This window comes from Oratosquilla oratoria, chromosome 12 (genome assembly GCF_046742065.1).
Source record: "Oratosquilla oratoria isolate Oo_2021 chromosome 12, ASM4674206v1, whole genome shotgun sequence".
Lineage (NCBI taxonomy): Eukaryota > Metazoa > Arthropoda > Malacostraca > Stomatopoda > Squillidae > Oratosquilla > Oratosquilla oratoria.
In genome coordinates this window covers 1,166,367-1,182,588 of record NC_134788.1, presented here as the reverse complement: position 1 = coordinate 1,182,588, position 16,222 = coordinate 1,166,367, and the positions used below count along the sequence as shown (strand labels likewise).

Sequence of the window (16,222 nt, the reverse complement as noted above, 5' to 3'; positions counted from 1 at the left end):
CCATCATATTTCCATGAGCAGCATATTAAAGGTCAAAGAGCCACGGTTTGGCCACCCCTGGTATATAGAGACCTATTGGCAATATCTAAAATCTCCCTCAGGTGGACACCTTGACCTTCCAACCTCCATCGGACGACCACGGGGACGGGCAGAGCGGCGGTCCTCCTTCGCCAGAGTCCCTGGTGATGGACTTGTACTCAGGCTGGGAGGAACCTACCCAGTCAGAAGAGGACCTGTTGGAAGGAGAGGAACCGCAACATGAGGAGCCGCCACCTTTGGACACGAATCTCCCGGATCGTAGCGGACAGACGGCTGCAGTAGACGATTGTTCTGTTACAGAGAGTCGTGTGGCATACGAAGAGCCAACTATGAGGGATGGGAGTACTGTTTCTTCTCCGGATATCGTGCTGCTCCAGGAGGAGGAGGAGGAGGAGGATGGAGTACAGCCACAGGCTTCATCCCAGCCCTCCACAGTACACCCTCGTCCCTCTGGGTCCTCTCCACAGCCGTGCATGCCGACACACCAGGGGTATATTACGACAGGTCAGCCTTGCCCCCCTCTACCCAACCCCGTCGGATCACCCTCGCACCTGTGCCCCCTGCCACCTCTGCTACACGTGCCTTCGTCCCAAGGGTATGCATCATCATTCCAAATTTGTGCGTCACCCCGATTTCAAGCTCCTCTCACGTCACACCAACCGTACGTGTCCCCACCACCGCCACTTGTTTCACTGCCTCATCCTTGCGTGTCACCGACTCAGCAGCTCGCACCGTTGTCTTCAGTCCATTCCTGTGAACCTCGGTCCCGACTGTGCTCGTTGCCGTCTCGGCCAAGCGGAGTGTTGGCCCAGCAGTGTGCACAAGAACCATCCCAGGGACTTGTCGTCCAACCGTCCCATCCACCTGGTGTCTCCCCACCATCGGAGACCTGCTCCTCTCGAGTGCGATCCACATCCCCGTGCCAGAAGGCCTCACCAAAGACAACCAAAGGCAGGTACAACTTCAAAGGGAAGAAGGGACCAGGCAGACACTTGAATCATCCTCAGAGAAATCAGGGTTTTACCAAGGAACCACTCTTTGGCTGGCATGGGGCACCTACCGCAACAGTGACCCCAGTCTCAGGAGCCAGCGGTAACGAAAGGCAGTCTTCCGAAGTGTACTGTACCATACAAGAAACTGGATTGGAGGTCAGGTGAGTCGTACCTTTTTCTACACCACAGGTTCTTCCCTTGAGGTTAGTTACGTTTCATCAGTATACGATATATATATATATTTTATGTGTGACTAATAATTTGACATAGCCCGAAGGGATTTCTCTCTGTCATCTCATTTTCTGCACTTGTAGTGGGATCAGAGGAGGGATTGAGGAATTTAGTGACAGAATTTGGGAAGGTGTAGGGTGAGTTGAAGCAAAGGCATGGTTCATTAGATTCCACGCTACAAAGTCCACTACAGGGCCCTGTCCTAGCCTCCTGATAGGGGGCAAGTTTGTGACGTTAACCATATCGTCATTGCTGTCTCGAAAGCTGGATTGGATTAAACCGCATAAGTTTGCCATTTTGTGGAAGGGATTAAGGGTATTGCAAATCTTCATCATTCTTGTCCTCGAGACTCGTTAACCCACTGTTGAAGAATGAGATAAGAAAGACCGGAGATCTGTATATTTTGACCACTATCTGTGGTCCTCTTCAGCAGATCGATGAAGGAGACCACAGATAGTGGTCGAAATATACGGATCTTCTGTCTTATCTCGTTCTCCGACAGTGAGTTAATAAGTCTCATTTTACAAACGTGCTGCTACATTATATCTTCCTAATTCTTGACCTTCTTGTGGTTCTCCGTACAGCACGAGCCAAAAGCCAAGCCACACCAAAGTGCATTTGTATTTATTTGCGAATCTGCATCGTTCTCATAAGAACATAAGAATGAAGGAGACTGCAAGAGACCATGAGGCCTACACTAGGCAGCTCTGTATCCATCACCACCTGTCATCCCCATCCATAAAGTTGTCTAACCGTTTCTTAAAACAACTGATAGTTTCAGCACTCACTACATGGTTACTAAGTCTATTCCATTCGTCGACCACCCTATTAGTAAACCAATTCTTGCCTATTTCCTTCTGAAATCTAATTTTGTCCAGTTTATAACCATTACTGCAAGTCCTGCCCTGTTATTTTGATATGATGACCTTGTTTGCATCACCCTTGTTAAAGCCTTTGATCCACTTGAACACCTATTAGATCACCCTGCACTCTGCGTCTTTCCAGAGAGTGTAAGTTAAGGTGCCTTATAATTCTTGTGGTTCTCCGTACAGCACGAGCCAAATCCTGAGCCACAGGGAGGTCCGTTTGTACCAGCAGAATCTTCGACTGGAGTGGGACGACTTGGAGAAAAGGTATTTGACAAGTTCCTCCACGGACCCAGGGCACAGAGTTCTACAGAGCTATCCAATGGTGGGTTATTGACTTATCTTGTATCAGGCATGATATTCTTCCAATTTAAATCGGAATTCCGATTTTTTTCTTTTCCTGACAATGAGCTCGATTTTTTGTCATTAATTCCTGATTGTCATTAATGATTATAAATGATCTTGATAAAAAAAAAAATTGTGGTCGAATGATTTTTGGTTGATGTGAAGTTTTGGGCGTGTGTAAGCAGTTTATTTTGTGCTGGCCCGCAAGTGATTCGTTTTGTGGAGCATTACGTGGTGTGGTGCGCATGTGTATGTATAGCAAGGTGATGACTGGGGTAGATTTTATTTTGGCTGAATTATATCGATAGCAACATCAACGGAACAGCTTGCATGCATATGTTTACTAGTGATTCAGCCCCCCAGGGATTCAGCCTAGCCCCACAGACCCCCTGACCCCCACTGGGGGCTCTGCCCCTGCCCCTGGATCCCTGGCCAATGTAGATTTTTTACCCACTATCATGCCTGTTGTATTTACTCAGTTTGATTACAAAGGATTACAAAGGCGGAGCATGCCGACAGGAGACCTTTTGATCCATATCTAGGTCGGATGCGAAAAAAAAAATCATATTAATAATAAAATAATAAATAAAAACTATGATAATGTAAATAACAAATAAAATACATAAATAAATGCATAGGTATAGTTAAATAATAAACAAACAGGTAAATAGTAAATAATAATTAATTGACATATAACTAATAATAAATAAAAATCAGACAGACAAATGATAACAAAACAAAAACAAATAATATAAGATAAATTATAATCATTACAGCATCTTACTTAGGTATTTATCTAAATGATTGTTAAAGCTTTGAACTGAACTACATTGCACTACCTGTGCAGGAAGTTTATTCCATTCATTAACTACACGGTTGGCAAAGTTGTTTCTACCTACTTCCAAATTGAATCTATTTCCGGAGAGTTTAAGACCATTGTTTCTTGTCTGATTCTCATTCAATGTAAAAATTTGGTCACTTTTGATGTTGTCAATTCCCTTTAGAATTTTAAAGACCTGTATCAAGTCACCTCCGAGTCTACGCTTTTTTAGGGAAAACAGATTCATATGTTTTAGTCGATTTTCGTATGATTTATTTTTGATATTTGGAATCAGTTTTGTGGCTCGCCGTTGTACTCTTTCCAATCTGTCAATGTCTTTAATGAGATTCGGTGACCATACGGAAACAGCATATTCCAAATGTGGACGAACTAACGATTTATATAGCTTGTTAATGAGTGATGGACTTTTGAAATCAAAAGATCGTGCAATCAATCCTAGAATCTTATTTGCTTTCTCAGAGGCTGAAATACACTGCTTGGATGATTTGAGGTCGTTACTGATAATTACGCCGAGATCTTTTTCACTATCACCAAGAGCTTTTTCCCCATTATTAGGGAGGTAGCCAAATCAAAGGGCAAGCACCCAGTCCCACCCATTCCACCACCCTTTCCTCCCTCTCATCTTGGCTCCTCTTGGATGATGGGTCATCCTGTCTCCCGCCCAATGCCTTGGGCCAGAAGCAATGCAGGAAGGCACAGCACATGCAGCAGGGCCAATTCACTTACAGTACCCCCCACCACCACCATCATCTCTGTCCCCAAATGCAAATACCCCCAGACTGATACCTTAACTATTTCTACTTGGAATAACTTAGATGATATAACCCAAATCTTGATATGACTGACTGTTGGAATTTAAAGATATAGACCAAGATAAAACCACACATGAATTTGTAGCTAGGGCAGGATTTAGAAAATAAATAAGATAATTGAATAAATAAAAAAAATGGATAATAATCTGCATGTCTGCGACTTAATACGTGAAGAAAATCTCTTGTTTGCTCGGGCGAAAGTCAGTACAAGGAACCGGGGTGGAGACATTCTGAATATTACGTCCCGAATAACAGTGTGGCCTCTCCTTGGCTTTTCCCCCCAAGAACTTGGGATTTTTGCCATCATCTTGGAAACTTGGATATAAATTGTAAAAAAGTAACAAATCTTTTATTTTTTTCACCAAGATTTGTTCATTTTTTACCATTTATATCTAAGATTCCAAGATGATGGCAAAAATCCCCAAGATCTTGGGAAAAAAGCCAGAGTGGCCACACTGCTGAATAAGAATGTTTCTCTGCTTTCAGGATGACCGCGACGTCACTGTACAGCACAATCTGGGCTGGATTGCTGCTTATCAGGAGGAAATGAAACTCATGGACAGGCAGAGTCCAGTCAAAAAGGTGGAAAATGACTCTTTATTTTACTTATTTATCTTTCTGTTTGAGATGAGGTGTCTGAGAAGTATGGTAGGGGTTACTAGGTTGGATTTAGTGAGAAATGAGGAGGTGAGGAGGAGAACAGGGGTGTTAGGGGAGTTGGGAGATAAGGTGGATGAAAGAGTATTGGGATGGTTTGGACACATGGAAAGAATAAGTGAAGAAAGACTAGTAAAAGAGGTTTGGAAGGCAGAGGTGGAAGGAGTGAACATGAGGGGGCGACTTAGGATGAGATGGATGGATGGGGTAAAAGGGGCATTGCAAAAGAGGAATGTCTGTTGAGGAAGGACAGGAGAGGACAGAAGATAAGGGTGAATGGAAAACGGTTGTGTATGGATGATGATGTGATGGATGAGAGGGAGTGGGTGGGGGATGGTGGAGTGAGGGAGTATGTGTGAAAAATAATCTGACACAGCCCGAAGGTATTTCTCCCTGTCTTCTCCTTTTCTGCTTGGCCTTGCTGTGAATGTGCTGTGTCTTGCTGCATTGCTTCTGACCGAGGGGGGCAGTGGGTGAGATGCCGTGATGACCTGTCATCCAGGAGAAGTCAAGAAAAGAGGAAGGGAGGGAGGGAGGGGTGGTGAATGGGAGTGGAGTATGTGGGGATGGAATGGGTGGGAGTGGTTTCCATGCCTTTTTCTTTTTGGCTACCTCCCGTGTAAGAGGGAAAAAGCCTTTGGTATATGTATTTATGCATGTATGTACAAATACAACATACTTTACACGTGCCCACTACGTATTTTATAATACATGCATTGTGATGCATCGTTGTACATCAGGCAACATGACGTGCTCGTGAATATTTGACTCGTATTGAAGAGGTCAAACCCTCCTTCGCCTCTCGGCAGATGCACCGTGTGTTGGAGCATGTGATGACAACCATGAAGGTAAGGTAGAGGGTCTCGGAATGGTTTTGTAAGTTCGAATTCGTCCATTGTGGATTAACTCTCTGCCGTATGAACGAACAACTGCAGACGGCAGCCACTGAGGACAGAGAGAGTCAGCTGCCCTCCGCAGATGGACAGAGCCGTCACAAGTCGCCAGACGTGATTGACTGCAGGCAGTTGTTAGGATGAGCCAACAAGTTTTTGGAATCTGCGTCTTTTATGTTTTATTTTGTTATTTATTTTTTATTTTTTTATTTTTTATTTTATCATTATTATCATTCAGTGCCCTTGCTATGGATGTGCTGTCTCTTGCTGCATTGCTTATGACCCAGGGCAGGATGCAGGGATGACCCGTCATCCAGGAGGTGCCAAGGTAAGAGGGAGGGTAGAGGGTGGATGGGAGTGGAGTATGTTGGGGATGGAATGGGTGGGAATGGATTTTATGCCTTTGTTTTTTGGCCAAAAAGCCTTTGGTATGTGTATGTATGTATTATTATTTGTTTATTTGTTTTTATCATTTGTTTATTTTTTTTTAAGAGAGTGTGCCATATATTCTAATGGAAGAACCTTGTTTGAAATTATGGTTGAAGAAATCTGCCATTGTTTTTTGTCTTCAGGAAAACGAGAGTCTGGTCCAAGTTTGCTGATTCCTAGTCGAGGTGCATCAGTACGGTCCAGAAGAAAGACGCTTGACTCTGGAGGTGAGATTTTGTTTGTCTCTTGTGACCTGTGGACATGAAATTTGCATCAGAACTTCGTTTCCTCAGCTTCTTCAAATGTACTGCATTTGTATTAACGGATCAATTTATTTCCCTTTTTTTTATTCCAGGCATGAGATTGGTTACAAAATAGGACGAGGGAATCGTATGAGAGGTACAAAGTAAAGAGAAAGGAAGTTAAGCATAAGATAAAGGAAGCAAAGAGGAGAGCAGATGTGAAATGGGGTAAGAGTATGACAGAAAGTTTTGAAAGTAATAAAAAGATGTTTTGGAAAGAAATTAAGAGAGGAAGAGGAGGCGAATCAAGTAGAGAAGGAAATGTTGATAGGTGCAGATGGTGAGATGATAATGGAAGAGAAGGCAGTAAGAGGAAGATGGGCAGAGTATTTTTGGGAACTGCTAAATGTTAAGGAGGATAGGGAGGGAAAGATAGTTGCAGTTGGAAGTGCAAAGAAAATGAGAGTGATGAGTGAGGAAAATGGAGGAGAAATAAGGAAAGATGAAGTGAAAGCAGCGGTTAAGATGATGAGAGCAAGCAAGGCACCTGGGTTGGATGGATGCTATGCAGAATGTCTGAAGAAAGGAGGTACAGTGATGGTGGACTGGTTGGTGAGGTTATTTAATGTTTGCTGGAGAGAGGATAGAGTGCCAGAGAAGTGCCTGTATAGTTCCACTTAAACAAGGGAAAGGGGGACAAGTGTGACCGTAGTAGTTTCAGAGGGATCAGCTTGTTGAGTGTAGTTGGGAAGGCTTATGGGAGGGTCTTGATTGAGAGGATTAGGAGAGGAACAGAGGGAGTAATGGTGAGGAACAGTGTGGGTTTAGGACAGGTAGGGGTTTTGTAGATCAGATTTTTGTGGTAAGACATATGTGAGAAAGCTATAGGAAAAGGTAAGGATGTCTTTTGGGCTTTTATGGATCTGGAAAAGGCTTACGACATGGTAGACAGGAAGACACTGCATACTGCAGATATATGGGATAGGAAGGAAGCTGTTAAGAGTTTTTACGAGAGTAATAGAGCTTGTGTTAGGATTAGAAATGGAGAGAGTGGGTGGTTTGAGCTAAAGTTGGGACTTCGTCAGGGATGTGTTATGTCACCCTGGCTGTTTAATCTATACATGGTTGGGTTGGTGTGAGAGGTGAATGCAAGGGTAGTGGGTCAGGGGTTGGAGATGATTAAAGAAAATGGAGAAAAATGGGAGGTGAGCCAGTTGTTGTTTGCTGACGACACTGCTCTTGTAGCAGGATCAGAGGAGGGATTGAGGAAGTTAGTGACAGAATTTGAGAAGGTGTGTGAAAGAAGGAAGCTGAAGATAAATGTGGGCAAAAGTAAGGTGATGAGATGTACAAGGGGAGAGAGTGGCAGCAGGCTGGAAGTGAGCATCAAGGGTGAGAAACTGGAGGAAGTGGATAGTTTTAGATACTTGGGTGCAAATGTGACAGGAAAGGGAGGAGTGAGGGTGGAGGTAGAATGTAGATTGAGAGAAGCGAGTAAATGCCTTGGTGGATTGAAAAGTGTACCGTATTTTTCGGACCATAAGGCACTTCGTACCAGAAGGCACACCCGTAATATGCTATTCTCCGTCCTTACATAAGGCGCGCCAGACTATAAGGCACACCTGGTCTCGTCATCGGATAATCATGCATATGTGAGTGCATTCAGAACTGAACATTTTCGTTGTTGAATGAGAAAAATCAGTTGGGATTGAGCAAAATTACAAAAATAAATGATATACTTTTTTATTTTGGTCAGTGAAATCAGACCACCTCCATGGACGGTCTGCCCTACCAATACCCCTAAAAAACAACATAAACACGTTACGGGAATTGTGGGGAATAAAACCAACATTAGCAGTTTTATTCCTGCAATTTTCTATTCACTTAAAAACACAAGATTTATTACAAATGACGGTAAATTCTGCAATTTTGTAAGCGGAAATAAAAAACAAAACAAAAGGTGCTAAAACAGATTTCGTAAGTAATGAAGCCGTGTAGGATGAATGGTACGCCATGCTTGTTATGATAGATGCCGACATCGAAGAAATGAAAGGATGATGAATTCGCCTAACCTAACCTAACCTGTGTTTAATAAACCATTATCTGCAAATTAAATGTCATCCGGCTCGTCCTCGTTGTCGTCGTCGTGAGAGACGTTGGCGGGCTTTTCAACCACTCTCTCAGATTGCGGGGTATACAAAGTTCTTGCAGCTTGAAGGAATGCATGTACCCCCGCTCCATAACATTCTTTCAAGAAAATGTACCTGGCAAGGTACTGTCGTTAGTACCGAGGCCGTCAATTGACAGACAAGACGGTGTGCCGATTCTATGCTACCGACTTCATTCATTAGCATATTTGCTTGTAGCAAGGTATTTTTTATTTTCATTTCCGCCCACAAAATTGCACATTACGTTGATACATTTTAATTTACAAAATTAATAATTTTCTATTGCTATATTGTGCCCATGGTCGAAACTAAAAAAATACCCAAATGACTACAGTCGGAGTGGAGCAAGACTAGACCAATGCAAAATGGCTGTCTGTGTTGTGGACGCTATCATGTCATAGCCATGATAGCGTGAATGAATGCGGGTATGGACTCGAAAACTGTCGAAGTTTTCGCAATTCTCTTGTCAAGATACATGCATCTTGGTTATAACTTGGTTGTAACATTTGCTAGGCCTATGCACTGTCACCGTCAGCAGGCTAGCTACGAAACGTGTCAAAATAGTACGTCACTGTTTGAGGCTTTTTTTTTTTGCCACTTAAACCACACATAAGGTGCCCCCTCATGACAAGGCGCACCACCCGATTTTGGCCGATTTTAAGGATTTTGCCCACGCCTTATGGTCCGAAAAATACGGTAATGAGAAATAGACATCTGGGAATGGATACTAAGAGGAGGTTATATGAAGGAGTGATTGTGCCAACAGCACTGTACGAGGCAGAAACATGGAACATAAGAAAGGAAGAGAGAAGGAGTTTGATAGTGTTTGAGATGAAATGTCTGAGAAGTATGATAGGGGTTACTAGGCTAGATAGAGTGAGAAATGAGGAGGTGAGAAGGAGAACAGGGGTGGAAAGGGAGCTGAGAGATAGGGTTGATGAAAGAGTAGGATGGTTTGGACACATGGAAAGAATGAGTGAAGAAAGATTAGTAAAAGGTGTGGAAGGCAGAGGTGGAAGGAGTGAACGTGAGGGGGCCTTCTAGGATGAGATGGATGGATGTGGTGAAAGGGGCTTTACAAAAGAGAGGAATGTCTGTTGAGGAAGGACAGGAGAGGACAGAAGATAGGGGTGAATGGAGAGGGGTTGTGTTTGGATGATGCTGTGATGCATGAGGGGGAGTGGGTGGGGGATGGGGGGTGAGGAAGTATGTATGAGAAAAAATTTGACACAGCCCAAAGGGATTTCTCCCCATCTTCTCCTTTTCAGCATGAGGAGATGGAGAGGGTGGGGTCGCCAAATCTATGAAGCAGCCTTGCTGTGGATGTGCTGTGTCTTGTGACACTGCTTCTGACCCAGGGCAGTGGACAGGATACAGGGATGACCCGTCATCCAGGAGGTGCCAAGAGGGAGGGAGGAGGGTGGAGGGGAATGGAATGGATGGGAGTGGTTTCTGTGCCTTTTTCTTTTTGGCTACCCCCCCCCCCCGGTGTAAGGGAGAAAAAAGCCTTTGGTATATGTATGTATATACAGTATATATAAATACATTTTTTTTCTGATGCCAATGCCAATTCCTATTCACTCTTAGTTGCCAATGCCAGTTCCACTTTATATAATTACTTGCTTTACAATCTGTGTAGTTTTATACCTGCCAGTTGTTGAGCTGTTGGATGCTGATGATTGAATGAAGTTAATGAAGTGCTTATTGATTGACCACTTTATGATTATCAATGTATGGATGGTTGTATTATTTTCTATTGGTTGAAAAAGAGGTAAATATTACCTTTTTCATAGATTTTATTAAAGCACATGTATCAATCCATTTCTTAATCCTAACATAACAGTAAAGCCTAAACTTAACTCAGTCTTTATAATGATTGATGCATAGAATGTGGGAAATGGCCAATTTTTATTTTCCTTTCTTTTTCAAAACCTGTGTCGGGGCACAAAATCCAAATAGGATTTTTTTTTTTTTTTTTTTTCTCTCTCTCCTAATTTTCAACATGCTGTACTGCTGCATTCCATGGGTTAATAGTCAAAGTTAAACATTCACAAATTGAAGTTCAACAACATCAGTTTCTCCCCTGATTCTGAAGTCAAGTGGTTACAGTGTGGGGTGTAGACATTACCACCAATGCTGAAGAGCCGTTCACTCTTCACTGAAGATGGGGGAGAGCAGCACAGCATTTTGTTGGCAACTTTTTCTAAGTTCAGGATATGAGTTGTGGTTGTCTCTGCACCAACTCAAGGAATCCGAGTCTTGTGGTTCCAGTGGGAGGGGGTAAAACTGATCAACTTTGCTTTGTAGTGTCAGAACAGATGAAGATATATGTTTTTTTTCTTTGAAGTTTAACTATGTCCAAATTTGACTCATGTGATTGTGAATTTGACAGCAAATCATCTAAACATGAGTCAAAGTCATAGCTGTCATTGTCAAAAAGCATAAAGATGTATTGTTATGTGTTTACTTGTCAAAATACATCAAAAAAGCCACCTCATTCCCCACAGTTGTGATGCTGCTATGTGAAAATAAAATAAAGCAATGATTATTTGGTAGTGGTATCTCATATAGCACATAATATGTTGCATGGCTCTCTGCAGCCACCATAACAACGAATGATAGGTGAATTACTGAATTGGCATTGACATCGGCAAAACATTGCTGATGCTGAATTCCTTTCTAAAAAAAATGCCGATTCACCAAAAAAACACCAATTCTTGCCTATGCCGATTAATCAGCACACCCCTAGATGTATGGAGCAGTATCAGCTGATGAGTAAAGGAAATCAATATCTGTGTATTGCTGCAACAGAAATGATTTATGTCTACAGGAGTATTAGCTGAAGTACAGTTTCTTTTTCCTGTTTTTTTAATCAAACAGGAGCCAGCTTCTTTATCATGCTTCATGCATCATTGTACAGCATAGAAAGTATTTGAGGTTCCAAGGATGAACCACTTGAACTGCAAATGGAACAGCAGGTATGTGTGCATCCTTTCACTCACATTATAGCCAGCTCATCTTTTGTAATTGAACAGAGTGAAAAGAAGAAAAAAAATATTGAATGTAAAATTATTCTCCCCAGGTTTGAGGCTGCCAGGAACCCTTTTCACCACATTTGATAAACTCAAGAGGTTTGGTGCATCACATCTCAGTTTGACTGTGGCATTATATATATATTTTTCTTTTAACATTATAATTTACATCATGTGTGAGAATCACAGCTGTTTTTATGCAGATGCTTCCTCAATAAGCGAGGCTTGGGAACAGTGTGGTTGGAGTATTGGTATGTACTCTCGTAACTAATTTTGACAAACTATTTTACCCATTGACTTTTGTTGTAGTTTTCTTGTTGTAATGTTTATTGTCACTGATAATCAGATCTACTTTAGTCTATTGCTATTACTTATGCTGATATCTAGAATTAAAATGAAGGAAGCTTCTGTAATTTAGTGCAAAAGATAAACAAAAAATGTACAGTACAGTTTCCTCAGAAAAAGCTATTGTTATTGGTTCATAAATAATACATGTAGGAAGACTTTATGAACTATTTTAATATGAAGTTGCATTATGCTTATGATAGCATGGATAGTATGATATATCTCCATGACATGCATCAACCAGTCTATTTAAAGTGATATAAAGTTTTGTTGTTGTGCAGTACGTTCCATTGGCAGAGTTAATATCTTTGAAACATTACTGAAACATTACAAGAAATATTTTTTCTCTCAAGTTTTGCTGACTGGAAACCCACAGCCCCTCAGTAGCCGGCAATGGTCCTCAGGCCTTCCCATAGATCTCTGGGAAGAAATATTGGACTATTGTGTTGTATGATTGGTTCTGTGTCATTGGCTTGTAGTAGTGGGAATGGAGGGTAGCAGTCACCAGTTGTCTGCTCTCTTAAGTGAGAAAGTAGAGGAGATGTTGTCTTAAATTGATGGAGAGGGATCCTCGGTCCCACCCACAAATTGAGTGTCATCATATTCAGAGTGAAGGTGAGGGTCTTGATGGGTTTTGAAGAAGACGGGGAAACGGGTCTCCGACACCCGTCTCTCAGAACCACCACTTCCATACCTGTCATCAGCCCCTACTGGAAATCATATATATATATATATGAATGCATGTATGTATGTATGTATATATATATATTTGAGCTTTCCAGAATTACAATTACATACGAAGGATTACAAGGGAGGAGCATACCGACAGGAGTCTTTTTGGTCCATAACTAGATAAGATGTGAAAAAAGTTATAATAATGATCACTAAATAGATAAATGAAAATGATAATGTAAATAGTAATAAATAAAATAAATAAATAGGTAAAGTTAAATAACAAACAGGTAAATAGTAAATGATAATAAATTGACAGATAAATAATGAAGTATATACAGGCAGTAAGTCTTCTAAAATACAAATTTTGTTGAAGGTGATGCTGTTTTTCTGCATTAATAATTTTCTTGCAGATACTTTCTAAAGATCTCACTAATCGCCATGTAGCAGGGCCTAAACTCAGTAGAACTTGTGCGTAGGCGGACATAATCTCAGATCCGGATTTCGGCTCAACTGAGCCTTCTTCAGGGAGTGTGTCAAGTGTCAACTGAGAGTGGTATTTGACCACATGAAATTATTAGACGGGGGAGATCACATGATAGTATGAAAAATGGGCATAAATGATCTCATGCTTCTGGCCTACCCTGTGTTCTCATCCTGGGTAGCGCTTATAAATCAAGTGCCTATATGTTCAAATTGGGGTTTTTATCCTTGATATAAAGGGCCTTGATTATCTTTAATTTTCTCGGGTCCATGCAGGTTTCCAAGATTTTTGTGTTCTGTTCTAATTCTTCTCGTGTAATGTGGTGTCCATGTGATGCCAAAGCATGGTTCTTTGGGGCTCCTGTGTATTTGTGTCCAACCAGTCTGGATTCCAGCTTCATAGTCGTCATGCCTATGAAATTTTACGAATCAGGCCTGTGGACCCCAAAAGAGTATAAAAAAGGAACACCTGTACATGTTAGTAGTGGGAGAATTAAGGTACAAACCTATGCATGCATGGAAGCAGCGTAACAAAGTTATACATGTACACAGCTTTCATAATAAAAGGTATTTATTTTCATGGGTACTAGGGGTGTGCCAATTCCCTTTTTTTCTGATGCAGATGCCAATTCCTATTTACCATTAATTGCCAATGCCCATGCTGATTCCTATTCACTCTTAGCTCCCAATGCCAGTTCCACTTTATATAATTACAATATATCAGTTTTAATATAAAGTAATTGAACTATGATTTTTACCTGCTTTATAATCTATTTACCTAGTTGTATTTTGCAGGAAGGGGAGCTGCGCTCGTGGTGTCCTACCTTTGTATCTCGGAGTGTCTAGTTTTCTCTTAAATTCATGAATGGTTTTTGCGCACACTATTTTTTCATCCAGTTTGTTCCAAGTGTCCGCCACTCTATGTAGAAAACTGTTTTTCTTCAGATCTCTTCTATAGCTATGTTTATTGATTTCTCTCCATGTCCTTTTGTGCTTCTCTTGCCCCAGTTTAACAAGTCCTCTCTATTGAGTATCTCTGTGCCTTTCACGATTCTGTAGATGGTCACTAGATCACCTCACTTCTTAGCTCCAGAGTTGGTAACTCCAGTTTAGCCAATCTCTCCTCATATGACAAGTTTGCAAGTGCAGGTGCCATTTTTTGTTGTTGCTCTCTGGATTCTTTCTATTTTCTTTATATTCTTTTTGGTAATGGGTGACCATAATGTTGCCGCATATTCTAGTCTAGGCCTTATCAGTGTGACCAATATTTTTTAATAATTTCTTCATCCAAATATGTAAATGCCACTTTTATTGATCTTAGCAAGTTGTAGGATTCTCCGACAATTTTGTTTATCAGTTTGTCACAGGACAAGTCGTTTGAGATAATTACCCCCAAATCTTTTTCGGATCTTTCCTTCTTTACCTCCTTCGTTCCAATTTTATATTGTCCTGATATTCTGTTTTTGCTTTTTCCAAATCCCATTATGCTACACTTTTTCATATTGAAGTCCACTTCCCATTTCTGACTCCAGTTCCATACCTTATTCAGGTCTTCCTGCAGTGATTCGCAATCCTTTTCAGTTTTTCTTTCCTTAACAGTTTGGCATCGTCTGCAAAGAAGCTCATGTAATATTTCACATCATCATCCATGTCATTCACATGAATACATACATACATATACCAAGGCTTTTTCCCCCTTCCAAGGGAGGTAGCCAAAAAGGGAAAGGCATAAAAACACTCCCACCCATTTCATCCCTAAATACACTCCACACCCCTCCCACCCTTCCTCTCATCTGAGCACCTCCTGGATGACGGGTCATCCCTGCACCCTGCCCACCGCCCTGGGTCAGAAGCAGTGTCGCAAGACACAGTACATCCACAGCAAGGCCGCTTCATTTAATCGGCGACCCCCCCTCTCCGTCCCCCTTTGCATATAAGGCGAGGACGGGGAGAAATCCCTTCGGGCTGCGTCAAAATTTACTCACACATACTACCCCACCCCCCACCCCCCCGCCCATTCCTCCTCATGCAGTCACAACATCATCCATATACAACCATTCTCCACTCACCTCTGTCTTCCGTCCTCTCCCTTCCTTCCTCAACAGACATTCCCCTCTTCCCCAAAGCCCCCTTCACCCCATCCATCCACCTCATCCTAGGACGTCCCCTCATGTTCATTCCCTCCACATCTGCCTTCCATACCTCTTTTACTAGTCTTTCTTCACTCATTCTTTCCATGTGTCCAAACCATCCTAATATTCTTTCATCAACCCTATCTCCCAAATCCTTTTTCACCCCTGTTCTCCTCCTCACCTCCTCATTTCTCACTCTATCTAGCCTAGTAACCCCCACCATACTTCTCAGACACCTCATCTCAAACACATTCAAACTCCTTCTCTCTTCTTCTCTTATGTTCCACGTTTCTGCCCCATACAGTGCTGTTGGCACAATCACTCCTTCATACAGTCTCCTCTTCGCATCCATTCCCAAATGTCTATTTCTCATTACACTCTTTAAACCACCAAGGCATTTACTCGCTTCTCTCAATCTACATTCTACCTCCACCTTCACTCCACCTTTTCCTGCTACACTTGCACCCAAGTATCTAAAACTATCCACTTCCTCCAGTCGCTCTCCCTTAATGTTCACTTCCAGTCTACTGCCACTTTCACCCCTTGTACATCTCATCACCTTACTTTTACCCACATTTATCTTTAGCTTTCTTCTATCACATACTCTCCCAAACTCTGCCACCAGCTTCCTCAATCCCTCCTCTGACCCTGCCACAAGCGCAGTGTCGTCCGCAAACAACAGCTGGCTCACCTCCCACTTTTCTCCATTTTCCTTAACCATCTCCAATCCCTGACCCACTACCCTAGCATTCACCTCTCGCACCACCCCATCCATGTATAAGTTGAACAGCCAGGGCGACATAACGCATCCTTGACGAAGTCCCACCTTTACTTCAAACCACTCACTCTCTCGATTTCCAATCCTAACACTCTTGACAGCTCCCAAAAGCTTTCCTCCTATCCCATAAATCTGCATAACCTCCCACAGTGCCTTTCTGTCTACCCTATCATAAGCCTTTTCCAGATCCATAAAAGCCCAAAAAACATCCTTCCCCTTTCCTATAGCTTTCTCACATATCTGTCTTACCACAAAGATCTGATCT

General features: G+C 42.1%; 2 protein-coding genes across 11 annotated transcripts in view; one reads left to right on the top strand and one right to left on the bottom strand.

Moving 5' to 3' along the window:
• LOC143030886 (uncharacterized) overlaps window positions 1-12,601 on the top strand; it is a 241,205-nt gene extending 228,604 nt beyond the window's left edge. For 5 of the 8 annotated variants that reach the window (XM_076194120.1, XM_076194118.1, XM_076194121.1 and 2 more), the window contains 7 exons: window positions 102-1,192; window positions 2,315-2,453; window positions 4,613-6,004; window positions 6,249-6,332; window positions 6,461-6,575; window positions 11,396-11,493; window positions 11,598-12,601. In XM_076194120.1, the coding sequence (XP_076050235.1) occupies window positions 102-1,192; window positions 2,315-2,453; window positions 4,613-5,026 (1,644 nt within the window). In that variant the 3' untranslated portion in view covers window positions 5,027-6,004; window positions 6,249-6,332; window positions 6,461-6,575; window positions 11,396-11,493; window positions 11,598-12,601. The remainder of the gene's footprint in view (window positions 1-101; window positions 1,193-2,314; window positions 2,454-4,612; window positions 6,005-6,248; window positions 6,333-6,460; window positions 6,576-11,395; window positions 11,494-11,597) is intronic. The other 3 variants (XM_076194119.1, XM_076194124.1, XM_076194125.1) reach the window with 3 other exon arrangements.
• LOC143030887 (uncharacterized) overlaps window positions 1-16,222 on the bottom strand; it is a 485,211-nt gene that overhangs the window by 172,014 nt on the left and 296,975 nt on the right. The window lies entirely within an intron of this gene.